The sequence below is a fragment of the Brachypodium distachyon genome, chromosome 1 (genome assembly GCF_000005505.3).
Source record: "Brachypodium distachyon strain Bd21 chromosome 1, Brachypodium_distachyon_v3.0, whole genome shotgun sequence".
Lineage (NCBI taxonomy): Eukaryota > Viridiplantae > Streptophyta > Magnoliopsida > Poales > Poaceae > Brachypodium > Brachypodium distachyon.
The window spans coordinates 51,125,031-51,150,851 of NC_016131.3; the positions used below are offsets into that span (position 1 = coordinate 51,125,031).

The 25,821-nt window shown below is 44.0% G+C and overlaps 4 protein-coding genes and 1 non-coding gene across 6 annotated transcripts; all 5 read right to left on the reverse strand.

Annotated features, from left to right (window-relative positions):
• On the reverse strand, positions 1 to 3,636 carry LOC104581671 (actin cytoskeleton-regulatory complex protein pan1). Of its 2 annotated transcripts, none has more exons than XM_024458005.1 (3): positions 3,620 to 3,636; positions 1,124 to 1,805; positions 1 to 605 (listed from the first exon to the last, which is right to left on the reverse strand). In XM_024458005.1, the coding sequence occupies exons 2-3, from the start codon at positions 1,768 to 1,770 to the stop codon at positions 332 to 334; spliced, it is 921 nt and encodes a 306-aa protein (XP_024313773.1). In that variant the 5' UTR covers positions 1,771 to 1,805; positions 3,620 to 3,636; the 3' UTR covers positions 1 to 331. The 2 variants fall into 2 exon arrangements, with proteins under 2 accessions (XP_024313773.1, XP_010228165.1); XM_010229863.3 differs by lacking the exon at positions 3,620 to 3,636 and adding an exon at positions 2,201 to 2,948.
• A 4,522-nt stretch (positions 3,637 to 8,158) lies between these two features.
• On the reverse strand, positions 8,159 to 10,801 carry LOC104582268. Its single transcript, XM_024458331.1, has 4 exons — positions 10,776 to 10,801; positions 9,507 to 9,958; positions 8,998 to 9,317; positions 8,159 to 8,918 (listed from the first exon to the last, which is right to left on the reverse strand). The coding sequence occupies exons 1-4, from the start codon at positions 10,799 to 10,801 to the stop codon at positions 8,862 to 8,864; spliced, it is 855 nt and encodes a 284-aa protein (XP_024314099.1). The 3' UTR covers positions 8,159 to 8,861.
• A 382-nt stretch (positions 10,802 to 11,183) lies between these two features.
• Positions 11,184 to 13,831, reverse strand: LOC100832268 (D-ribulose kinase). Its single transcript, XM_003557260.4, has 8 exons — positions 13,670 to 13,831; positions 13,379 to 13,578; positions 12,900 to 13,039; positions 12,571 to 12,826; positions 12,338 to 12,473; positions 12,136 to 12,224; positions 11,696 to 12,043; positions 11,184 to 11,604 (listed from the first exon to the last, which is right to left on the reverse strand). The coding sequence occupies exons 1-8, from the start codon at positions 13,755 to 13,757 to the stop codon at positions 11,395 to 11,397; spliced, it is 1,467 nt and encodes a 488-aa protein (XP_003557308.2). The 5' UTR covers positions 13,758 to 13,831; the 3' UTR covers positions 11,184 to 11,394.
• A 209-nt stretch (positions 13,832 to 14,040) lies between these two features.
• LOC100832577 (synaptotagmin-5) lies at positions 14,041 to 24,599 on the reverse strand. The gene is made up of 11 exons (XM_003557261.4): positions 24,122 to 24,599; positions 23,867 to 23,968; positions 23,341 to 23,391; positions 20,585 to 20,705; positions 19,078 to 19,196; positions 18,883 to 18,981; positions 18,420 to 18,500; positions 18,252 to 18,334; positions 17,274 to 17,499; positions 15,762 to 15,929; positions 14,041 to 14,682 (listed from the first exon to the last, which is right to left on the reverse strand). Exons 1-11 carry the CDS (start codon positions 24,224 to 24,226, stop codon positions 14,308 to 14,310), a joined length of 1,530 nt encoding a protein of 509 aa, XP_003557309.1. The 5' UTR covers positions 24,227 to 24,599; the 3' UTR covers positions 14,041 to 14,307.
• Positions 14,992 to 15,095, reverse strand: MIR5185L (microRNA MIR5185l). The gene has a single exon (NR_126985.1). It is a non-coding gene; the product is annotated as a microRNA MIR5185l (primary transcript).
• Positions 24,600 to 25,821: the final 1,222 nt, after the last annotated feature.

Here is a 25,821-nt window from a genome sequence, read left to right on the forward strand (position 1 = left end):
TGTAAGAAAATAGAAAACACACAATCCAATTCAGTTTAATTATGAGTTAATAATTCTTAAAAATCTACACTGCTACATCTTTTAAAAAAAACAAAAAAGAATAAGTGTATGTATCTAACAGAATCTACATTGCAGAGTTCAGGGGGGGATTCCCTCCTTAAAAAAACAACATAATCTACATTACCCAGAGCAATTAACTGATTGCCAATGTCCCTCTCCACTGTAATTCCCAGATAGGAAGTATGGCGCCTTGGACTGATTTGACAAATCCTTCCATACTCTTGGAAAGAACCAAGGTGATGGCAGATTGATAGAGCCAGTCGGATCCTCCTTAACAACAGAACGGACAGCAAGAACACCAGGGAAACCATTTTGTCGTGGCTGGTGGCTGCGGTGGCGGTGGCTCTGCCGCTACTGGTGCCGATGCTGATGCTGATGCAGGTACGGGAGCTTCTTCAGCTTGTGGTGCCTCCATTGCAGCTTTTGGTGTTTCGTCATTCTCATCACGTGGCTCTGCTGGCTGACTCAGCTGCGCTGTGCTTTGCCGGTCAAGTTCAGGCTGGTTGTCCTTCAAGCACCCACTGGATCTCTCATCCCCTGTCAATCTGAAGAAATTGTAAATCATACGGATTTGCGAAATACAAGGCACCATGATTCAGAAGGCATCCACTTGATATTTTACCAAGTGAAAGAAATACTAAACACGTACTAGTCTAACTATTATCAGTAGGTTTTTTAACAGCGACTATTAAACATGTACATGAATATGGAAGAGTCAATTCTAACATCTTACAAAACATGTATGCGGATATGTGTATGCCTTCCATTTATCATGTATGCATATAGAGTCAGTTTTAAGAAAATAAGATGTTCCTTAAGATATCTACTTCATCTTCACTTGTACTCCCTCCGTCCCGAATTAACTGTCGTGGATTCCATGCAAATCCACGACAGTTAATTCGGGACGGAGGGAGTAAGTTGTAATTAACTGTTTTATACGAGGAATGCACTGTGTGTGTATGGTGACGCCATGATCCGCAAACCAGACTAATTTAGAAGTCTCAAAAAGAATTTTTGTTGTGAAAAATGCAAGCTAATAGGATGGTAGAGAGGTCATACATACATCGGGAATGCAAAGCTTGTTGTGCTTCCATCCGATCGATGCGACAAGCCATTCGTGTAATCTGTGTCCCCTTCTCCCTTCTCCCGGAGGGCAGTAGGCCTCACCATCGAGCTGCTTTCTTCAGTTGCCTTGGGTGAAACCTCCCCTTTGATGGGGCTGGAGCCTGGACTCTGCCTCGGCAATGGGGGCAACGGCGCCAAGGGGTCATTGAGGTTGCCCATCTCACCTGACTTCCCATACAAGCACAAATGGTCCTTGGAAAAGCTCGTGTTCCCAACACTGATACTGAACAGAGACTCATTCGATGTAATGCTCCAGTCCGTGGGTACTGTTGACTTGGACCTCATGAAAACTGAGGACGGGATCCTCTTCGGGTCTGGGCACACATTGGGTGCCTCCTCCCTGGACATGGCCTGCGCTTGTGGTGACTGGTTTGGGCATTCTGCTGGTCCCAGGGAGAACTGGCTACTGAGTATCGGTCCTTCGATTTGGAAGAAATCATCCTCCTCCTCGTCTATGTGCTCCGAAGAGGAAGAAGATCGGGAAGAGGCTGCTGCTTCCTTCTCGTCAACATGCTTAGCTGCATCGGCGTCATGCGTATCGCTGCTCATTTGCCCACTGCCTTCTTCTTCCTTGCTATGTTCCATTATACGTGGTATCAAGATTCATGGACATATAGTTCCTGATTATTGGAATTGGATTCGAATTTTAGTCAAATTCAGAAAAAAAATTGTGCTAAATCTGAACATATTTACCACAACCTATATATTTTCATAACTTCGTACGAACAAATTTCTGAAGAATAACTCGATGAAAAAATAGCTTCATAGGCATCCGAACATTATACAGGAAGTTAGGGCATCTCCAAGGAATAGCCCCATTTGTCCTCCCCATTTGTTCATTTGGGGGGTCTTTGGACAATGGAAACCCGCATTTGTCCTCCTCATTTCTCTCTTTTGATCTAATGACAACTTCAGCTTGAATCTCAGCGTCTCACGAACTTCTCCGTCCAGAACATTTCGCCCCAGATCCGCAAGCAAAGAAAAAATCAGTCCGCATGGATCGAAGAAACATTACCTGTGCGTGCCAATGGTATCCATGCGCAGTCAAGAAATTGAATCTTGCGTTCTGACCAAAATGGATGGAATCCATGCGGACTGAATCCATGCGGACGGAATCTCCCATGCCCCAGCTCCGCAAGCAAAGAAAAATCCAACAATGGATTGAGTCGGTGACACAAGAGGAAACCAGAGCATGCCATGCTGATGCCGCCACCGCTCTTCTAGATCCCGAAGCCATCCACGCCTTCTCCCCGGTCGTGGCGCAGCAGAGCCTGCGGCAGCGGCGTGCTCGTGCTGGCCTCCTGTGTCCTCGCCACCCACCTCGTCGGCGCAGCGGCCTGCGGCCGCCCCGGACACGCCGCGACGACCCCTGCACACCCACCGCCACTCCAATAGCCCCAGCGAAAACCACCTCCTGTCGCCCCTGCGACTGCGCCTCAAGTAGTCCCCACAAAGTTGCTGCCCATGTACTCCCTTGCCGAGGTCGTTGCCTCCGGCGAAGGCAGTGTCGGCATCCCCAAATTAGGGAGGGTGTTGCCATGGAGGCGGAGGTCAGCGACCGGGCGGAGAGGGAGCCGGCGGCGCGCAATGGGAGGAGAGGACGCGTCGGCGGCGGGGATGCGGGAGCAGAGGAAGTGGATTTGGAGAAGAGAATCGTTGTGTGACATGTGGGCCCGGCGGACAATGGGAGTCCATATTGTTTCAGGTGAAGAAATGGGGGCGTGGACAGGATTTGGACAAAAGAGAGTTGCCATTGTGTTGGTGTTTTTTCACTTAGATCCTCGTATGGACAAGATTGGACAAATGGAGAAAATACAGGGACTTCCTTTGGAGATGTCCTTATATGTCCATTTAATCATGGCTACCAAAAGGAACAAGGCCTACCACATTCATTGAGATGGCCTGAAAATTGAAATTCTGCTATCCCCAATCTTTGTTCTTTGCTCTCCCCAGAGATCAATTTCAAATCCCTACCAACCAAAGGAGGCAAATCAAACACTGCACATTACAACAAAAATTAAAGCAAACAGGTTGCTTTGATATAGCAACAGGTTTACCTCTTTCCCCTTCACAAACCAATGTCTTCTCTTCGGCGTGAAAGTTGTGGGATCCAGGGAGAAAAGGAAAAGGAATTGAAGAAATGTAATTAAGATAACAGTAATAGCCTCAGACAAAAATGGGTGGAGTAAATGGAACTGCCTAAGAGCGAGCAGGTGTGGGACAATTGATCTATTTGCGAAAACTTGGCCCACTCATTCCCCTTCTCCGATCTTGCATCAGTAGTATTCCTATGCCATTCCACTTGTTAATGGTGAGAAGAAACAATGCTAGAGTATAGGTACATGATACTATAATTAGTCTATCACTTCAGACTTTCGCGCAGATGCATGCAAACATATAATGTGTCCTCAAGGTCTAAATTAAGCATGCGTACCTCTATGACTTGAGGTTGGAACACTATGTAGGACTATTCTGCAACCCGCTAACAGCCCGTTCGTCGGTGGAGTACGAGGGAGACGACGGGGGGAGCCACGGCGACGGGGTAGCCGGCGCGGCCGAGGGGGAGGTGTACGGGCCGCTCGATCCACTCCGGTGGAAGGGAGCGGCGGGTGCCCAAGGGGCTCGCGGCCGGAGACGCTCGCCTGCCACGTGGGATGCTGCAGAACCGCTGCATTGGACCGTGGCAAGGCGCAGCAGGTGCTCAACGAAATGAACGCCGAGGTGTTAAATGTGCCTTTTGACTTTCGGATTTTAAGCCACAAAAGCAATGTACTCCTTACTTTAGCGTTTTGCTTATACCATCGTCTAGCAATATCAAAAATCAACGGCCACAAGCTAAAATCCAAAAGCCAAAACCAAGGCTTATAAGCCAAAAGTCAAAAGCAACATTTAAGCCTAACCAAATAAGGCACAAGAGCAACTCTAGCGGATACTGAAAAAGGGGCCGAACCGAAAAATAATTGTCAATTATCTATTTTTGTCAGAAAATTCCAGAACAGATACCGAAGATCTGTGGAAACTGAAAAAAAGAAGTTTGAATTTACCGAATAGGACCCCGCGAGCCTGGATACCCTCGGTCCCCCGTCCCTCGTCACGGTACCGATTTGGCCTGGGAAAATGGTTGACGCTAGAATATTCCATCCCGCGTCACCACGCTCATGTCTTCGCCGACACCTCGCTTGTGCGGATTTTTGCCGCCGCCACCCCATCCTCGCCGCCGGTCGTTGTTCTGCATATCCTCGCCACCGCCAACGCATCGTAGCAGTCTGACCGTTGCCCCGTGAACTTCCGTCACTAGTTTCTCTGAGCTAGGAGCACCATAGCCACTGCCGTCTCCGCCGTCTAGGAGCTTCGGAGGGATTCAAAATTGTCGCCATCTAGCCAGCGAAGGCCTAGTTCGCCGGATCTAGAAGCTAAACTGCCCCCACCACCCGTATGAGGTAAATTTCTCATCGATTTCGTGACTTTCGGATTTGGGGATCTCGTGAATAAGGGCTTTGTTCATGTTGCCAATTGCCGATTTCAGATGCAGTCATCAATGTTGTCCTTTTCCACGCTGCAATATTTCAACTCCTCCTCTTCGTCCGACGAAGAAGTCAGCTTCGATAATCTCGAGAACATTTTGATGATTCTCGCCATGAAAGAGGTGGAAGACAAGGGGATGGATTTAGAGCTTTTCTTTGACATGGCAAACGGATAAAACCTGAAAGGAACGCCGACATGATCCAAGCATTTCTTCAGACCTACCGAGACATTGAGAACAGAGCGACGCACACGCAGCTTCAATAGGATCTCATCGAGCATCAGTGGCAAGTGTATGGGAGATAGGTTACCTAATTTTCCATGTTTTATTTGAATTAATACATTGTATTTGTCTATCGGACCATTCTTTATTTGTTTGATCGTCACATTTGCACAATTAGATGTAATTTGGATTACTGTTTTTATTCCTGTGATGTTTGCACATTTAAACTTGATTCACTTTGCTTTTATATTGTCTGAAATGTATGAACTGAAGGACTGCCGATTTTTAAATGTCGAACTGTCGATTTATATTTGTGGTACCAGGTTTGCACAACCGACATAACAGAATCCGCAAACTGGCCCGAATAAAGCTTTTCGGGTCAGTTTTCCGATTCTGTTTTGCACGGGTTCAATGGATCCGAAACACAGATTCGGTACACCGAATACCCGTTTTTACAGGTCAAAAATTTCGGTAACTGCTAGAGTTGTGAGAAACTTCATGAATCACACTCACTCTTTCTGAATCCTTTCAAACAACTTTAAACATCTTCAACTCATTTGCTTTCATTCCATATTTGCAACGACTTTTGCCAAAACCGGACATATTCATATAGTGCAACAATTTGTATTGAACTGTCTGAAATTTGTGAAAAATTCAAGCAATATAACGAGAACTATCAAAATTCTACGGCCATCCATCTCCATGCATCCTCGCTGCTCCCATGCAATGGTGGTATAAGGATTCAAAAGTATGTGATGTCAAATACACTATTATGTGAAAATTGTTATGTTGTTTTTCTGATTTTTTTACATTAATTTACACTGATTTTCTCTTATGGCTGAGGTCTTTACCTTAGCTCTGTATTTACACCCTTGTACATATCTTTGGTTAATGAAATAGACTCACTGTCGGGGCCTCCCCTACGGTTTTCGGTCAAAACAAAAGCTGTGCCGTGACTTAACCACACGGCCCTCAATGTGGCTTGGCCACTGCTCCCATGCTACTATCAATACTATCAAGTGTTGAGTAATTACTGATGGACCGAGCAATAGTTGGCTACCCTGAAACACCGTTAAAAAAAGTGCCTACCCTGAAGTCACGATTGTTGATTTCCAAAAGTTGTTAGTTTTATTTACATACAACTGGGTCTTGCGTGAGCCTAAATTCATTGGGACTCGTTTTATGAACAGTGATTTCAGGCCAAGTCAAATAAACTATACTATCCATAATAAACAAAGGGGTATGTTTTAATCTCCATCATCCGATTTTCGAGGGGGTTGTATCGAAACAAACCTCGTGTCAGTAAGGAGAATATTGTTTCTAGGAAGAAAAAAAACGTTACATGCATCATTAGCTCTGTTAGAGTACATCTAGATATTTATCCTCGTGTTTCTAGATATTCAGGGCCAGTTCTTTTTAGCTGGAGCTTCTCCAGAAACGGCTTCAGCTTCTCTACCCCCAGAAACTGTGGTGGGAAGAAGCTCCCGAGGAACTTGCAATCCAGTTCTTTTCGGTTTTTGGCATCTTAGCTTATTATCTGAGCTGAGTGTTGAAAAGTATGTACTACCCCTGCTCTGAATTTCTGCTTAAACTTTTTGACTGAGTTATTTCGTGCTGAATGTAATACACGTATTTCGGATATGACGATAAAAAAGTGCTAAATATTAAAATCCATAAAGTGCTAAATATGAAAAATCATAAAGGTCTAAATATTGAAATTAATAATACGCGTTGTCTTTGATACTTGATAGTACCCAAAATATTACATAAATGATGGCTGTCAACAAAAGGACGTGAAATATAAAAACCGATAACAACTACTCCGAAGGCACGAGGCTCGCGGCAATAGCATCACGTATTGTGGCCATTGGGCCATCATCGGTCGGTGCTTGGGCATCTGCACCTACAGTAGGTCCATCTTCATGAACATATCCTCCTCTCTCAACCTCATCAAAATGCTGATCATGAAGCTTGCTATCACGAATGTAGTTATGGAAACACGCGCATGCGGTAACTATCTTGCTCTGAGCCAACATGCTGTACCTTGGTATGTGAAGGAGTATTCGCCATTTCATCTTAAGAACACCAGACGATCTTTCGATGACATTCCTTAGAGACGAATGGCGATTATTGAAGGTCTCTTTTCTTCCAACCAGCGGGTTATGCTCGAACTCAAGCACATGGTATCGCTGCCCTTTGAACGGTGCAAGATATCCAACTCTATTTGGGTACCCGGAGTCGACAAGGTAGTATTTTCCTAGTGAGAAGTAAACACACATTACAAATTGAGAATTTGGCAAACATACTAGACATATGAAATAAAAATGAATACCTGCCGGCGGTTGTGGTTAAGTGCTATATTCGACCATAGCATCTGACCATACACACGTGTCATGAACAGATCCAGGCCATCCATGAGACAACAAAAGTGAATCTCATGTCAAAATCACACATTGCCATCACATTCTGACTTGTAAACACTTTCCTGTTCATGTGTTTGATCTCCTCTTCCTTAGGCACAATCACAGGAATGTGTGTTCCATCTATGGTGCCTACGGCATTTTTGAAATGAGGGCAGAATTTTTTTCTTTTTAAGTGTGGGATGCACATGGCTGAAAGTTGGATCTTTCGGTCTAAGATAATCACCATCCATGCGATCCACACATTCCAAAACCTCATGAAACTTCTTGTTAATGAAAGACTTGCTATGTTCAAAACGATCTGCTACATTGTCTGTGGTCTAACATGTACCCAAAGTCCATAAGAAAAGTGCCAATGCTTCTTTGGTTGACATATTGCAAGTTGGAGTGAGTCCATATTTCTCAACCAACAGGTCATGTAATGGGAAAAACACTGACCTGCGCATCCTAAACATAGAGTAGAAAGCTTTTGGATTTTTCGCCCTCTCTTCAAACCACTGAATGCATGTCATCATTGGTAAACGTCTTGGTGCATACTGAACCTTCTGTCCCTCTTGTATAAAACAAGCAACGCAACCATGCACATCTCTAATTCTTCATCTTCATCATCAAAAGAATTGTCCATCTGCTACATGACCAAAAAAAATGACATAATCAGCAGGTCAATAAACAAGCAGAAATCATGCACAACCAAATAATTGTACCACAGCAAGTACATACAGTAGCAAAAATCTGAACCAACACAGGACACAATTTATTAATTGTACCACAACAGGTACACACACTAGCAAAATTCTGAACCAAGACGTGACTCAAACAAGATCCATTGCAACACACACAACAAGTCCATACATAGCAGATCCATAGATAGCAGGTCCATACACAGCAAATAGTACAAGTCTCACAAGTCGAGAGTTAATAAGGTTCAATGCAAATAAGGAAATCTGAATGCATAGGTTCAACACAAATAAGGAAATATGAATGCATAAGGTTCAACACAAATAAGGAAAACTAATTATTATTCTTCCTCTCCTCCCATCTTCTCTTGAGCCATTCAATCCTCACTTCAGGTTTTGCCTCTTCCATGCAGCTGAATGCATCGCGATACTCTTTCTTCATGAAGAGTTGTGATGCATAGAAGTGTGCATCAGTCCAAGGCTCAACTCCATCTTGAACCACCAGAGCCATCATTTCTTTCAGCTCCTGCCTCACTGGATCAACCGTCACTTGAGATGTAACGGAGTTTCTGCTATTCTCCCTCGTCTCAAATATCTCCATCATGCATTCCAATGCCATCTTGGAAGAACTCTACGTTGCAATCTTTGCGGCAGCGGTGGGACCAGGGGAGTAAGGACACAGTTTTTTCTTCAGTTTCTTGAGACGGGGCTGAACGGGGGTACTTTCATCTTCCAATTCACAACCTGAGTCACCTTCAACATCCAAGTTGACATGTGATGGAGTAGGCACTCTCGCATGCTCATTGGTGACACTATGAAGATCAAAAATCTCTCTCATTTTTTCCAATCCGTAAGAGGAGCATGCCTAAACTTGGCTGAATCTGGGCATCTCTGTGAACAAATGAAGCAACAATCAAGTTCAACATTTGGTATAAAAAACTGAAATGAAACCACATGAAAGCGAACATACCTGTATCTCAAGCTCCCACCAATCATCACTAGCAGCAATGGTCTTGGTGATAGGATCTCTACCTAGACCGGAAGCACGCTGATTCAGTGTCTTCCAATAATTATAGTCCTTCTTTAGTGATTCCCATCTGTTCTTAAATTGTTTCCGCTCATACTTCCTCTTTGTACACGCATTGAACTTGGAAATCAAATTGGCGTACCCAATCGTGTTCAAACAACCCGTAGGACGGTTATTTGCCCGCACTTTCTCAATACACACATCCAAAAAAAGTGTATGGGCTACTGAGTCCCAAGTTGCTTCTCCGCATTTTCCCTTTTCCACTATATGACAAAATGAATGGCAACACTCAAACAAAATTTCTCACTGTCATAGCATGCATATCATATTCTTACTATAACATTCCACACAGTTGGCGATGCATTCACAAAGAGCATTAGGGGATGCCACTGTAGAAACCCACATTTGCAAAAAAAAAAACACATTTGCCACTGCAGTAGAGGATGCAATACCTTGGTTCAGTGGCCGTCGGAGGAGAAACGGAGAGAGAACCAGCAGCGTCAGAGGAGAAACGGAGAGACAGAACCAGCAACGTCGGAGGAGAAACGGAGAGATGAATCCGTGGCGGGGGCGGCGCCGGTTGGGGGACGAATCCGTGGCGGGGGCTTGGGGCGGCGGCGGCGGGAGTCGAATCTGTGGCGGGGGCTTGGGGCAGCGGCGCTTGGAGGACGATTTCGCGGCGGGGGCGCCGCAAAACAGCACGGCGGAGGCGGCCTTTATCCCGGAGAGCCTACTGCTCCCATGTCTGCCGGCGGGCGACGGCGCAGCAGGGGGGCGTGGGCGGCGGCGGCAGAGACGGCTCGGGAGGAGGAGAGCGCAGTGGAGAATGCTCGCGAAGGGATTTGGGAGAGAAAAGAAAAACGAACCGGTCTCGCGGTGGCATTTTTCCTTTAAACAGAGTGCTCTTTTGGAGCAAAGAAAGAGAGGTGGGATTTTCAGAATCTCCTGAAGCTGCTCTAGACCAGTTTTTTCTGGTACGAAGGATTCGGTGTGTTGGGCTGCTTGTAGAAAAGGCTTCAAATCGAGTTCTTTTCGGCTTAAACTGCTGTGGATCTAGAAGCCGGTTTAGAAACCGAAAAGAACTGGCCCTCAATAGCCCGACCTACAACAATAGTCTAAGCTACCGTTGATAATTGCATTTTGCATCATGTTATATTAATTGCATACTAGTATTAGTTTTTTTAGTGGATTTTGCCTTATTGGTTTGACTGCATATGCTAGATTTTCATAGGATCTCCGTAATCACATATCAGATGGTTTTTTTGGAATTTCTCCCATTTTTTTGTTAATTTCACGACGTTCCGTTGATATTTTGACCTTCTTGGTGAAAGGAGAAATACAAGGCACAACGAAACAAAACAACAAAAGGTTTAGTGCGCCTCCTTATACGACACCGCCCGCTCATATCAGGTGTCACTACCACCTCCTCATCAAATAGAAAACCCCTTTGAGATCAAATTGAGGAGACAACACACAAAGGGAGCCAGAGCCCCGAAAGAACTTATAAAACTCATGCCCTGAGAGATCAGAAGGGGAATCGGCAAGAGGGCTTATGTCCCCATCACCTATGCGAATACGGATGTTCGGTCATCGGTCTCCATCATCACCACCATCATCTACACCCGGCAATCGACTCGTTTATCCATCTCTTTGTAACCTCGAAACCTATTATGGATTCATACGTGTATTATTTTACTCATTGATTCGTACTCCGTATGAACCTTGTGATGATGTCTAGAGCCTCCATGTATGAGTAATTTCCTAGTTCTCGGGGAGATGGAGGAATCCTAGTATTTATTTTAACTGAATGCAATTTGTTACTCTAAAGACGTGGAATAGCATGTGGTAGTATTTTTCCATGATATTGTTTAAACATGGACTTACAAAATATTGCCTTGTGGACATTAAAGGACACTATTGTTTGGTATGATGTGAGGGAGAGAAGCATGGCGGTGACAAAAGCCATTTTTCTCTTCTAAGCGGATCTCTAACAAGGGAGAACCGAGACCCTTGTCCTTTATGCCGCAACCACATCAAGAAGAGCCCGAAGAAGAAGAAATGGCCAACTATTGGTGAACTCCGTGCCCTTAACTTTGGGGCTCCATCAGACGAACTAGAAGAAGTTTGGCTGATTTTGAATAAGATTCTAAAGACTATGAAAAGGAGGAACATGATCTTTTATCTTGATCCCATTATTGAATCATCTAAGAATGAAGCTTATGATCGCCGGGGAGGAAAGGAGATCTGGACGGCAATTAAAGATCGGACAGTTCATCATATATACACCTAAAGTCCCCCGGTGGAACCTCAAGATTCACATACCCTCAAAAACAAAACGCCTCAAGGGTCCAACTCCGAACTAGTAGCACCCCTTAGCGCTAGTAACGCAGCTCCGTAGGCCGCCTCAGTCTGCTCCGCCTTCCGAACCGGCACGCCCAGCACTCTCTTCCGGATCGCCGTCCACTTGTCATTCTGCGCCCCTCCCCCCGCCGTCAGCACCTCCTCCACCGCTGTCGCGCCGAGCCCCTTCAGCAGTTTGTACCCACTGGCCTGCATATTCATACAATCAAAAACACCATCACAATTATACTGACTAGACTAACACACATTAACTGATCAACGGCAGCCAGCTGCCAGCGACCTCAATCCGCGCGATGGACTCCAAAATGCCATGCAAGTACTCGGCGTCGCTCTGAGGCCGAGGCTCCAGCCTGGGCGCCATGTCGGGGTCGGAGATCGGGAACCTCTCACCCTTGCCGGGCAGCGGGTAGTAGTCGAGAGGAGAAGGCAAGGACGGGTCGATGACCCTGCTGAGGGCCACCAGCTGGTCGTCGCTGAAGAGCTTCCGGAGCGCTGCTCCACCCGTGTTAGACGCCCCGCCAACGAGCCACAGGTCGTCCAGGCGGTGGCTGTAGACGCCGAACCTCGCGTCATCCACGCGAACCCTGCTCACCAGCTTGATTGCCAGAGTCGAACCCAGCGATGTCACCTGCATTGCATGCATGGAGTACGTAGGCGAGTAGCAATGTCACTCGCAGCTCTTTTATTTTGTAACATTGTTAGTACAAGAATGGAACTCACGGCTTTTCCAGGATCAGTGGTGCGCGCGGCAAGAAACGCGGCAATGCTGTCTGTTGTACCTGTACAGACGAGGCAATTCTTGGAAAAGCCTGCAGGTCAAACATTTATGTGTTCAGTTTACTAGATTATGTAGTGAAGAGATGACTTAATTAATACTCACATTCTACTCCCTACTTCATAGTCACAATTTTTTTTATTGTACCGTATTGTGAGCATATATCCTGTTTGATTGAACCGATGGAAACTCCTGGTGCTCTGACAGAAGAAGGCAACATGTGGGAGTATGGCTGTGACATGAGCCAGCTTGGGTAGGAGTCCATCTCTGGATCATACCCTAACTGCGAGTGACATGCACACAAGCACAAAAATGTATAAAATGTATATATGCCAACTATACTGGCCTATATATATTTGCAGGAACGCAACTCCAGTTACCTTGAGAGTATTGTTGTAATCAGAAACGCCGTATTTTCCATGCAAAAGCCAGAGCAGCCAGTCCGACTGGTGCATCAATATCGCCAAATCATCACCGTTCCAAGGATTCTTCTCCCACCAGGACACGAGCTTGCACAGGGTGGAAGAACCGGAGCAGACGGTGTGGTTTGCAGGAGCGATCGATGCCACCGTGGGCAGCGCGTCCGGGAAGCTCTCGTTGTAGAGAAAAGGACCAGCAAGAAGCTCTCCATTGTTCCTGCAGCTCTCCATTCGGCTGATTAAGCTAGTGCATATGTATTGATGAGTGATCCCGATATGTATTTGCGAACCTGTCAATGATGAGAGCGGTTGATGAAGTCCCGTCAATGGAGATGGAGGAGATTGATGGCCGGTGAATGGATGGGATATCACTCAGGAGGTCGAACAGTGCTTCTCTCCAGGAGCTTTCCAAGGTTGCATCTTTGCCAACCTGCCTAGCAACTCCAACCAAACAATGTACATGGGCATGATATATACTGTAGTAGCAAGTTTGGTTTGACTGTAGGAATGAACATCTCAACCAACTGATATATACAACAGATACTGGATAAATTAAAGTATCAAAATTAATACTGGAATGAGCAAACTCCCGCATGTCAACAAGATAGTTCCAACGGATGGATAACTTAAGGATCGAATAACTGGATATCAAAAGGAATCATCACATGAATCAGTATTTTACTTGTTCGCAAAAAAATGAATCAGTATTTTACTTGCACGTGTAGCTAGAATGCTAAATTGATTAAAGGAGGTGACCGAGAATTCTTACGGGTGGGTAAGTTCTTTTGCCCTGGGAATGGATGGCTCCTTGCTTGTCAATAAGAGCGTATCTGGCGCCCGAAGTTCCGAAGTCTATCCCGAGGTACAGAGGCCTGCTGCTGCTGGTTTCATCGTGGCCTTTTATTCCCTGATGATGATCCTGTTGATTAAGCATAGTAATCCTAATCCTCGACGTAAGCGTCGACAATCCTGAAATAAGTGATGGCCAAGAAAATACATATGCATTGAATTGAGTCGATGTTTTCCCAGAGATCAAACGTGTGTTCAGATAATTATATACCTCGTTTTGCAGGGAGGTGAGAGAGTGGCTTGGCAAAGAGGCCGGGGATTGACATGGTTCCGGGTGATAGGTAGAGTGGAACATGCATGATTGGGAAGATGATATGGTGGCATTCCGGAAAGGATAAGAAACCCTTGGACACAACACCTTGTGGTTGAGGGGTTGGATCCGATCCAACGGTCACTGGTCCTGCACGTCTCACGAAAGAAATGACTTAACACGCGGTGACGCCCCAAAACTAAATCCACTTGGCGAGCTAACCTCAAGAAAACAAAAATCCATGCCACGTGTATATTATCTGCGACTAGTGGGTTTTGTATTGGTCTCGAAGAGGAGTACTATCTAATTTTTCCCATAAACAAAGATGGCCATCAAGACAACGAGCCACTTCAATACAGTTCTGTTGCATAAACCTGTGAAAGCTGTTCGTCCAATTTACAGTAATCTGTTTGCTATATAACGATGCTGTTCAGATAAATACAACGAAGAAACCAAGAAATAATTGATATGAGTTGCGCCTCAGATCCAGCACACTGAAATGCAAATGTAACACTTTGTATGATCCCAAGTACTCGCAGGTTCACAGTAAACTGAAACCGGAAGTAAAGAAGACACGCTGCTCTGGCTGTACGACAAGGTTACGTAGAAGGCTGATCAGGCTGGGGAGCAGTGGAGCTGCTGCTACCGTTCTTGCGGGACATGCCCAAATGCCCTGTCACAGTCCTCCCCATGAACTTCCCAGCTTTACCAAGGCCACTTCCGACGGCACCAATACCAGAACCGACAAGCCCGACGCCGGCACCGAGGCCTGAGCCCACGAGCCCGACACCTCCAACAACGCCAGTGCCCACAAGTCCAACACCTGAACCAACTAATGATGCAGCGCCACCAAGTGCATCCATTGTGCTGCCAATTACCCCGGCCTCCTTTAGACGCTTCCTCTCCTCTATTGCTTTCTTTTCCGACTCTAGGGCTTCCAGCTGTTCTTCCTTGGTATATGGATGATACCTAATCTGTAAGACTTAAAATATTAGATCCTTTGCAGCCACATCACATTCTTTTACTATGATGCGTTGATCCAATCAGGGCTACGAAGGAAATGAGCGACACATGAGTTAACTTATTTCTCAAGAACAACCCATTAATTCACTTATGAAACAACGACAAGCAAGGACAGGTATCTGGCTAACTTGCTATAGCACCGAGCGAAACTACACGCAAGCAACTAAGGACAAAAAACCTCTTCACCAGCACATGGTGGTTTTATGCCAAAAGGCAACCGTAAATATGGCTGAAATCCATTGTATGGTTGCAAGCAGGATCCGCCTAATCCCGCTTCTAAGTCAATCTCCAAATCCACAAGTCAAATATAAGCATTGAATTTGACTCGTGGATTTAGAGATTGACTTAGAAGCGGGATATAAGTGAGACCCTGCTTGCATCCCTAATCCATTGAGGATCCAGTTTCTTAAATGCTACTCCATACTAAGTTGGTACAAAATCTGAGACACTTATTATGGATCGGAAGTAGTTATTTATTATAACACACACCAGAAAGCATTGGAGATGATTAGCTAACTAGGAACCTAGGTAACATTTCTTTTTTCATCTGATAAGGAAGCAATGGCTAAATGAAAATTTCCAATGAACACGACAATGTAAGCAAATTACTCGATACAAGAGTGCAAGTGCCGCAGCAAATGCAACCCAGAACTATAGTGCATCCATTTTTTAGATAAAGAGTTCAAAAGCCAGCTACTCTGGAGATTATATTTTGTCTCACAAGCCTAGTCATCTTGTGATATTCACCTTAGGAGTGAAGAAGAAACATTTGATGGATTTACTCTGAAGTTTACCCACAGACCATATCCAATGAAATATATGTCAGTATGTGATATAATGGACTTGAGAAACTACAATGTCCAAGCAGGATAATAAATGTTTCAAATCAAATATGGGATATGTCTAATATATGCCTGTTATAGAACCAGTCTAATACCAATCTCCAATTATGTATGCAAGCCTGCTGTAGGATTCTCTAGCTTGAAGGCAATAGAAGTAGAAACGGAAAGCATAGAAAACCAATTCTAACCTTAAGATGTAATGTTCCTCTATCCCTGTAGTCTTTAATTTTAAGTGAATCTAATGACTGCATAAGCTTCAGAGTAATTTCACTGGGACTCTCAGGCTCAATGTTATTCATTGGCAGTTTGGCCACACCCAACATCTTGTCTTGCTGAAGGTTGTCTTCATCATAAACCTGTAGAAGCCAGCTCAAACATATTTTACCCAGTACAACACTGACAGGAATCAGCACAAAGAAATGTAGTTCTGACATTAAGAAGACAGAATATGTAATCAAAATATGAACAACTTATGGGAAGTCAGATTGCATGCGCATTTCTACCAAGTGAATGTTTATAGGTGGTGCATGCCCAGTTTTGGGAATTGCTGACTAGGCTTTATCAGGTTGATCCAAAACAACGTCTAGGCATTGGAAGTTTGGAACTCAGAGAACTAAATATAGGAGGAATTAATTATAAAACCACCTTGCAAGAAAATTGTGATCAAAGGAAAATAGTGTCCCTAAGACTATCTAAAAGAAAATAGCAAATCTGCGCTCCTCATTTACAGGAAGTCCTAAAAACACTTGTAGTTAGTCAACTTCTCAACAATTGTACGATTAGTTTAGCGGTCAACCAAAGTTTGGGAATCAACAAAGGCAGGTAATCTACTCACTGGCGGAGCTACTGCCGAGCGACCCTAGGCAGCTGCCCGGGCTCAGCCAGAAAATTTATGCTAATCAGCATAGTTATATGAAGGCTAAAATATGCTTTTTCTTAAGCTTAATACTGATCGGTATAGCTTTTGCCTGGGCTGCTCGAGCTGGCTGGCTCCGCCACTGAATCTACTCATACATAAAGCCTAGGCTCTATTAGGACAACATAGACTTGGTCCACCAAACTGGAATCCTCAGTCTACTCACGGGTAGGGGTGCAACATGGTGACCCTCAGGGTACCCTTTGACCCTCCTTAGTTCAATCAAATGAAGTAAACAAGTTTGCAGCTCTACTCACGGGACCCTTCACTATATAATTATAATTTTTTACATCTGAATTGTGCTAATGACCTACTCTAGCTTCGTACGGTGGTGCCATGTCACAAATTCTTCTAGTGACATACGGCGGTTGCCATGTCAAAGCTGCAGGAATGGTGGGAATCTATTCATACATCAAAGTCAGCAATGTTAAGATAGATTATCTCTACTTCTCACTTATGTAACTATGTAAATTTTTGTCTTGGCCGTGCATGAATATTTATAACCTAGGGCTAGTACGCCTGCCTTCAACAGCACACACAACCCAACAATCAACGTAGGCTGCTGCTGGAGCGCCAAGTCAACTGAGCTATAGCAAATGTTCGAATCACTCTTCGCTCTACAACCTACTGCACACTGTTTTTTCAGCGAGCATATCAGCTTTCCTTGATCTAATTGTTTCAAAATATATAAACTTCAGTAAATAAATATGTCTAGTTGATGCCATTTTTGCCTCAGAGCAGTCAGATCTTCAAGAAGGAAATGAGGGAAACAGCATAGAATTACCTCAAAAATGACAGATTGGGTTTCCTTGTCTTCAACAATCAGCTCAAATGTTTCATTCCATTCAGGATTTAAGTTGTCATCTATGACTTTCGTTTTGACCTTAAAGATTGGACGCACATACAATGTCACATAGGGATCTGATTTACCAATCAGCTCCTTGTTCTTGAGAGATGTTGCTTTCACTACAGTAACATAAAGTTTTCCCTCAGGTTTAAGCTCGAGATCACTGCAGAGAAAGTAAGTGGAACAGGGGAAAATTAAATAAAAGTCAGTAAATGCCAATGGGATCCGGCAATACAGTACAAAATGAAACTTTTGAAACAAATATGCAGAAAAGAGAATCATCAGAAGTCCTTTTAAGCTATTGAAGGAGTTAAACCAAGAAAAATAGGTATCTGTGTCGATCTGTGTATGCATAACATGTGAAATATATGATTGATTGCCCAATGAATCTCTAGGGATAGAAGTGCAGGAGTTGGTGTCTAGTAAAAAGGGTTGGATTGGGAGTCCTAGATGAAATGGTGCTCCAAAAGAGAATTTGAGGAGCTTCATAACACTGATTGGCTGATCAAATTTTTTGGATGGTAGCATGCTAAAATATGACTACTTCCTTGGCACCATTTGCCCATAAATAAACTCTTACAACTTGACTGGAATTGTTATGTCTTCTTTTTAATGTAGTCCTTTTAATTCCACAAATCACTGGAAGTTAATAGATCAAATGTTTCCATAGTTCACATCACAGCCTATGGTCTCATCTCTCTCCAAAGATATCCGCCCCCTTCAGGGGTCTCTGTCCACAGCTCCTGTGTGTGGTCTTTATCACACATGCCACTACAAAACTACCTGACGATAAATTTGCCACCAACCACTGCAAATCAGTTCCTAAAGAAGAACGCAGTTGCAATTCTAACCTACATGTTTTTCCAATAGTATGGGGTCCATCGACCTTCATAACAATAAACTGATGAAACTAACCTTGTATCAACATTGACACCAAGTGGAACAACAATCCTGTGTGGCCACTTGAGCATGTCATTGACAATTGAATTGACGGTATCCTAGTTGGAGGCGGAAGAATCATGGTCACTTCATTACACAGCAAGATAGAATTTCAATGTTGAAAATTTTGTCAAGTCATCTTACATCAATCATGTCAGAAAGTCCTGGAATTGCAGTCAGGCTTCCTCCAATAGCCTTCAATGTGTACTGTATTTTTGGCTCTGGCTGAAGCACAAAGAAACACCAACAAAGGATTATAACAGATGCATACCTTGATAATGTAGAAGGCGCCAAACCTCAGAAATGCTATTATTTATAGAATATTTCTTATGGTGAAGCCAACAGAAATAGTACTTTCAATACAAGATCTAGATGGTGGTTTTAACTGTCTCATCACAATGCCACCAGGATCAACACACAACACTTGTCGGATTTTTTGTCTAGTTTGTGAGATGACTACTCATCTCAGTTAACCTTTTACTCATTTTCTTTTTACCTTCGATTCAGAGAAAAACGATTATCCGGAGTAAAAAACTGAAACAAAATTTGCAAGTGTTTTTCTCTCACAGAAGATAAATAACGATCTGCTTAGTAGATAGATACATACATCTGCAAGGAGAGCAACAACAACAGCAGAGATGCAGGGGATCACTTCTGATAGTTGAAACACAACACGGACAACAGTAAAGACCTGAAGATCCTTGAGCTGAATGGATGGTTCACAAAAGTTATTACAAGACGAAATTAAAGAAGCCTTCTGCAAAGGCTAACCCACTGTAAAGAAAAGAGAAACAGTCTAAACCTGAATAGGCAGCGATGCAACTCGAGCATCAACAGCAAGGATTATGCTTGGATCGCCACCCCAACGGAAATCTATATCCATTATGATTTGGCCTGGCTGAAGATTTTGGATACGAATGCCTTCACAAATTGAGACAATACATGATGTTATCCAGTCATACTTATTCAGTAGTCAGTAGATTAGCAACATGATCAAAGTTTAACTTAGCTTCACACGAATAAATGTGGAACACGACCCCCACCTAGGCGTAGGCATAAAAACCAGGAAACTGAACCCAAACCAGAAACCAGACAGAAGAAATGGAAATGATAGGTTAATTCGGTCTCCGGTGTCTAATTCAGTTGTCAAACCACAAAAACTGAATAACATTGGGTCATCTCGGTTCTGCTATCAGTCCGATTTAACCTAACTAACCGATATATTGGTCTTAAACCTCTAACTCTCAAAGGCCCAAGCGTAACCTCCCAGCTCGCAGCACAATCTAAGGGCCAACTACTACCACAACAAGTGGCACTCTACCAACCATGGTAAAAAGTCAAAGCCCATTTTACAAGCATGTTGATTGGTAGAACTACTAGTGTTTGCAAATTGTCATGTCTAGAGTTAATTTATTTCCTCTAAAAAAAGAGCTACTTTATTTTTCTAAAAAAATGTTAATTTAATCTGTTGCGTTAGCTACTGCATGTTGGTCTAATACTAGACGCGTTGATGCACTTTTATCCGCATGCATGCATACACAGCGTCTAAGCCTGATACATGTAATGATGGTGATGTCTTGCAGACAACTTTTATCCGTCTTGGTCAAGCTCGGTCAGTTCGGTTGGAACCGAAGACCAAATTTACGATTACCATAACCTCAGTTCCTATAAAACATCAGATTAGTTCGGTCACCTTTTTAGAAAACTGATACAAACCGAAAAACCCAAATCGGCCGAATGCCCAGGCCTACCCCCACCCATCTACCCCGGCGACCCCCAAATATGCAGGTAAAGGTTTTTATTGATAATAATTTCAGTCAATCAATCTACCATAGGAAGTGGAATCAGTTCTTGAAATCAAGAAGAGCAAGAGCTTATCATCACAAACCATCCGTTGCTATCGACATTACAAATATTCAGAAAGAAAAAGGTCTCCTGCGTAGTCACATTGGCTGATTAGTGCAATTTAATATGCATATACTAACCACCTAATGAACCATTACATAATACGCTTAGATCATAGCTTCCATTAATCTCGTAACTATGACATGATTTAAGACATGTCAGTATGTTACAGCTTGCTATCACAAGGATGCAAAGATTTAAATATGAGAAGTCGAGAGAAAATAGGCATACAAGCAGCACAAACATGTACTCCCTCTGATCCTAAATTCTTGACTCAAATTTGCCCAAATATGGATGTATCTGTTCTTAAAAAACGTCTAGATACATGTAATATTTCGACAACAATTTAGGATCGGAGGGAGTAATACATACTAGTGAACATGAAAAAAAAAAAGAAGGAAAACCTTCAATCTTTGGTGACACATTTCCAAGAGAGAATTTGTTGAACTTCAAAGATTTTATTCCTGGAGGTCGATAGTCATCTAGCAGTGGCTCAACAGATTCCTTAACAACTGCAGTTGCAGCCTAGAACAGAATGAGAAATATAGTTAGTAAATATATGGCTTGCAAATGATTAATAAAATTAGAAGATAAAACTCTGGGGGCGAGAATATGAGATTGTACCAAAACAAAGAAAATAGTCAGTTATTTGATTAACAAAGTCATGCTCTTCACCAGGGAGACAAGTCCATATCAACCCCCCCCCCCCCCCCCGAAATTTAAAACTGTTTAACTTTAACGTACCCCTTAAACTCTAAAACCCATTCAGCACACACCCCGGTCTCTGGCTGGCTTTACACTCCCACGTCAGTGACACGCTATCTTGGAATCCACGTCAGCTAACACCCATCTCAAATTACTCCAAGCTAATGGCCAAAATGCTCTCAAATTTGTCTCCGAATATTGCGACACGACAGTCCAGAAAATTTTGGAATTTTTTTTGGAGAAAGTCACAAATGTTGTTCTCAGTCTACTGTTCAAAATTCAGCTTCATTGGGCAAACGGTTCGGCATAAAGTGATTTATTTTGTTCAGGCCCAAGTATTGAATGGAACAATAAAAGTTCCAAAAAAAATTGAAAAAAAGAAAAAATACATAAAGTCATAAATGTTACCCTTAGTCAACAGTTCAAATTTATCCAACTAAGGGTTAAGAAGAAAATGACTTGCGAGTGAAGGGAGAGGTGGAGGCTACCGAGAGTTAACGCCTGTAAAACAGGCATTAGATCACGTGGATTCGAAAATGGCATGTCACTAACATGGGAGTCTAAAACCACTCAAAAACCAGACAGAGCTGAGGGAGAGGGTAATGTACTTCAAACAGTTCTAGAGTTCAGGGGTGTAATATGGACTCATCCCTTTACCAGGCAACCCCAAATGTTTGCTTAGGGGACCATAATCACTTGGTGGGTGGAAAGTGTAAATTATCACAATGTGCGTGCTTTGCTAGGGAAACACAAAGAAAAGAGAACTTCCAGATAACAACCACATAATAGCTTGGCATAATAGTATGATCAATGCAAGAATCTGGAGACGGCATAATAGTATGAACAATGCACGAATCTGGAGACGGCATAACAGTATGATCAATGCAAGAATCTGGAGCATGGTTTTTGAGTCGGCGACTAGTCCCCGAGTCTGTGCAGCAGGCGAGACTTGCGTCGGCGGCTCGACTTGCAGGGCGAGTCGCGCGACTAGGGGACTCGCCGGAGACTAGCTCCAACTAGACGGCGACTGCAAGCCACGAGCCGCTCGACTTGCCCACTGAAAACCCCACATGCCAGGAAAATTTTGGGCTGTTTATAGGTCGCCAGGAGAGAGAATCGGGCGGGATTCACCAAGGAAGAGGAGGGAAAGGGAGGGAACGGACGGGTAAGCGGCGGGAAAGGGCGGGGAAGACCTGGCGGATGGCGCTGCCACCACCGCCGCCCCGGGATGTGGCCTCGACGACGCTGCTTCCTCCGCAGGGTGCCTCTGCTGCCTGGATGCGCTCACTCCTTCCGTCCTCTCCAGAAATCTGCGCCCTGAGACCTGGCACCTGACTCCTCCACTTCTGCCGCCCCAATTTCACCTCCACCACCACTCGCCGGCGCCGCCAGTCTCCCTCTCCTAGTCCCCTTCTACTCTGTTCTCAATTTCTCATGCGGCTGTGCTGTCTGTGACATGCTGCTGTGTGCTCTGTTCTGATTCTTTTCTTTGGAGAATGCGTTCTGACTTCTGAAATCTAGTGCCGCTCTCTTCTACTCTGTTTTGATTTCTGAAATCTGCTCCAGTGCTCTATCCTCTGTTCAATTTTGCATAAAATTTCTATCTCTCTGTCCAAGTCCAGTGCTGCTCTTCTCTCCTCTGTCTCTCTTTCCCTTCAATTGATGCTGCTAAACCTATTTCTGATGCACTGGATGATCTATAAATGTTTCTACTAGTCAAGTCGACTTGGGTCGACTAGTCCAGCCTAGTCACAGACTAGTCTACCTAGTCCCCAAGTCTGAGAGGGCGACTCGACTCGGCGACTTCAAAACCATGATCTGGAGACGAAATGATGACATTAATTAAGGCATATCAATATGTAGTTATGTACATAATTCTCATTGCATCTATTCATCAACTACCCAAAAGTACAAATACTAATTCACAGACTTGCAACAAAACTTCCTAGCAATTCGCTGGGGAGCAAACCTACATGCAAGAGTTGTGGTCCCACATGTCAGTAAAAGTGGTGGGAGAGGAGTGAAATCACCACCAATTCCTAAGTTATATGTGGAAAAGAGATGCAGAATTTGAATGCTTCATAGCTGCAGGATAGCTTGACATGTATCAATAATAATTTTATCATTGATGTGACCAGCACCAAAATTGAATCTGAACATTTAAAGCTCAAGCTGCTAGTTTAGCAAGTTCGCAACGTAATCAGGAAAACCCAAAAGAACATGCAATGTACCCCATGAATGCCAGGATTGGAATACACAGAAAATTAAGAACCACCAATCTGCCATTCAACAGCTAGATGAAACAGCATACACCAAGGGATGATAATTGCTAGAACTGAATAATACCATGATCCTGTTTGAAATTAGCAAACAGGATTTCCAATTGTCAAAGTACTTTACCGTTTACATTACTCTAGATTTGCTAATTGATTAAATAATCAAAAGAAAATCTTACTTGTGAAACAAAAGGCCAGAGTTTGCTGAGATGCTTGTTCAGCCATTTCACCTGTAGAGGAATACATAGTAGGCAAAATATTTATTTTCCAGGTCATGTTGAGTACTGAAGTAAGCAGTACGCACGGATATCATCTCAGAAACAGATTGCATATACAGAATAATTGTAGAAAGGATAAGATTGACATTTTGACACAAGCTGTGGCCTCCATCAAGATATCCCCATCTTAGGAAAATTCAAACCAACAATTCTCATGCCTCAAAATGTTAGGCATGTCCCCACCATTGCTATCTGACTTTTCAAGGCAGAGATGCCAAGCACTGCAGTTTAAAACTTCTGAATCCAAGTTTCCAGTCGGTAAATTCTAGTTTCTCTTCTTGTTTTATACTGCTATCATACTGTGGAAATACTGCAACCATACTGTGGCAGAGATGCTAAACACCACAATTCAGTTCTAGTTTCCCTTGTGTATACAAACAAGACCAAAATCACATCAAGGAGAGTTTTGAGTATAACTACTGCTAACCTGTTCATACTGCGGGAAGGATATCCACTCGGGGAAATTGTCACCACAGAGCTTCTTGAGCTCGTCCCTGCCGAGACACCCGAGGACCTTGATATCCGCTGCCTGTAAATTGTTTGTTTGGAAAAGAAAAAGAAAAAGAAAAATCAAAACCAAAACCAAAAACCGCAACCGCAAAACAATCTTCGCACTACGCTTAGCAGTAACCGCGAGCAATCCAAGTGGAGTAGTAGCAAGAGGATAGATGGCCCCGAACACCTTGGCGATGCGCTTCCTGCTGCGGCGCTGCATCAAGTGGCTCCAGCCGGCCATGATCGCTACGCCGACCACCACCCCCATCACCATCCCCGAGATCAGCCCCATCCTCGAGGGCAGCTAAAAGCGTGGACCGCCGGCTACCTTCGATTCGCCCGTAGCCTAGCTCCGACACCCTGCCTGCCTCATGAAGCAAAAAAGAAAAACCGACAGATCTGGCAAGAAGGAGACGAGACGACCCTGAGAGACGACGAGAGGGTTTGGCTTGCGCTGGTGTTTGTGGGTGGGGAATGGAATGGGGATCGATCGGGCCGACGAATCGGGGTTTAGACGTAATTGCGTCGGTTACTGGGTGATTAATGAGAAGGAAGAATACGCTGGGATTACGCTGTTGCCTTTTGCTGGAGCAGCGAGGAAAGGAGTCAACTTGGAGAGGAAAACGGAAAATGGTCTCTTCGGGACATGCGGTAAAAACTTCGGAGAGAAAAATGGGTCGTGTTTTCTTTGAGAGCGAAAGAAAATGGACCTGTTGGATTAGGACAAACGGCAATGCCGGCATGGAGCCATGGACACGTCCGCGGGTCGGAGAATCCAAGGTCCACGTTAGTTTAAGGCCGGCCTTTGCTTTTCTTTTCGTGCGGTTGACAAACAAATAGCTACACTCGTCTAAAGTTAGACTTCAAATTGGGCGACATATCCTGCGAATCCACGAGCTGTGTGTATCCCTGCATCCTACACTTTCAACCTAGGATCAAAATCCCGTGGGCTGGATTAGTCTCCCGTAATTTTGTGATTAAATGCCAGACTTTAGCCAAAACCGGCATTTTAGTTTGCAAAAGTACCCTGCCCCCTGTCCTCAAAAGACCGCAGTCCAGGAATAGACTCTCTCCAACAACAGCTTGTGAAACCGAAAAAAAGAGCCGCAATCCTTTAATTCACTCCGATGATGAAGCGATCCTCACATCCATGGGCAGGCTCTCCCCTTGTAGCATCCGTAGAATACATCCATTTCCTGTGTCCCCTGTCGCATGAGCTCTTGTTTCAACTTTCAAGCTGGAGCGTGCTTATCGAGTATTTGCTTCATGATTTGAAGAAGCCACATCTGACGATACTCGCAAACAATTTGCTAATGAGGAGAAACACTTGAAAGTTGAAACCACCTGAGGCAATTCCTTGATTATTTATGATGTAAGCACTGATACGGTTAACAAAATTAATTACCACGGCTTCGTCTGGGACGAATCATCGGCTCCTCGCTGCCACCGGAGCCACGTGGAGGCCATCAGGGGGTCGTCAGCCAGGCCCAGGGCTTCTGGCCGCGCCATGGGCCTTTCCCAGGGCCTTGTGCATCCCCTTAAGCTCTCCTTTGGACGCAATCTTTGTCTCGACAAAAAGTGGCCCATGTAAAATTTCAGCCCAATCGGAGGTACGTATCCGGAACATCAAAAACACTAAAAAGGGGTTTTCTGCCTCCCAGAATTAAATACCAAATAAATGAAGATTGTTTAGAAAATCTCCTAAAGCATTAAAAACATTGGTAATAACATCTAGAATGATCTAAATACCATCATATAAAAACATCAAAGTTCATGTATGCATGCATAGTAGTCATCACTAGTTCATTCAAGGACCTATTTGTAATCTTTATTATTTTAAAGCTCTTTGTACTGTTGTTGATGATTACTAATAGATCAATGGGCTGT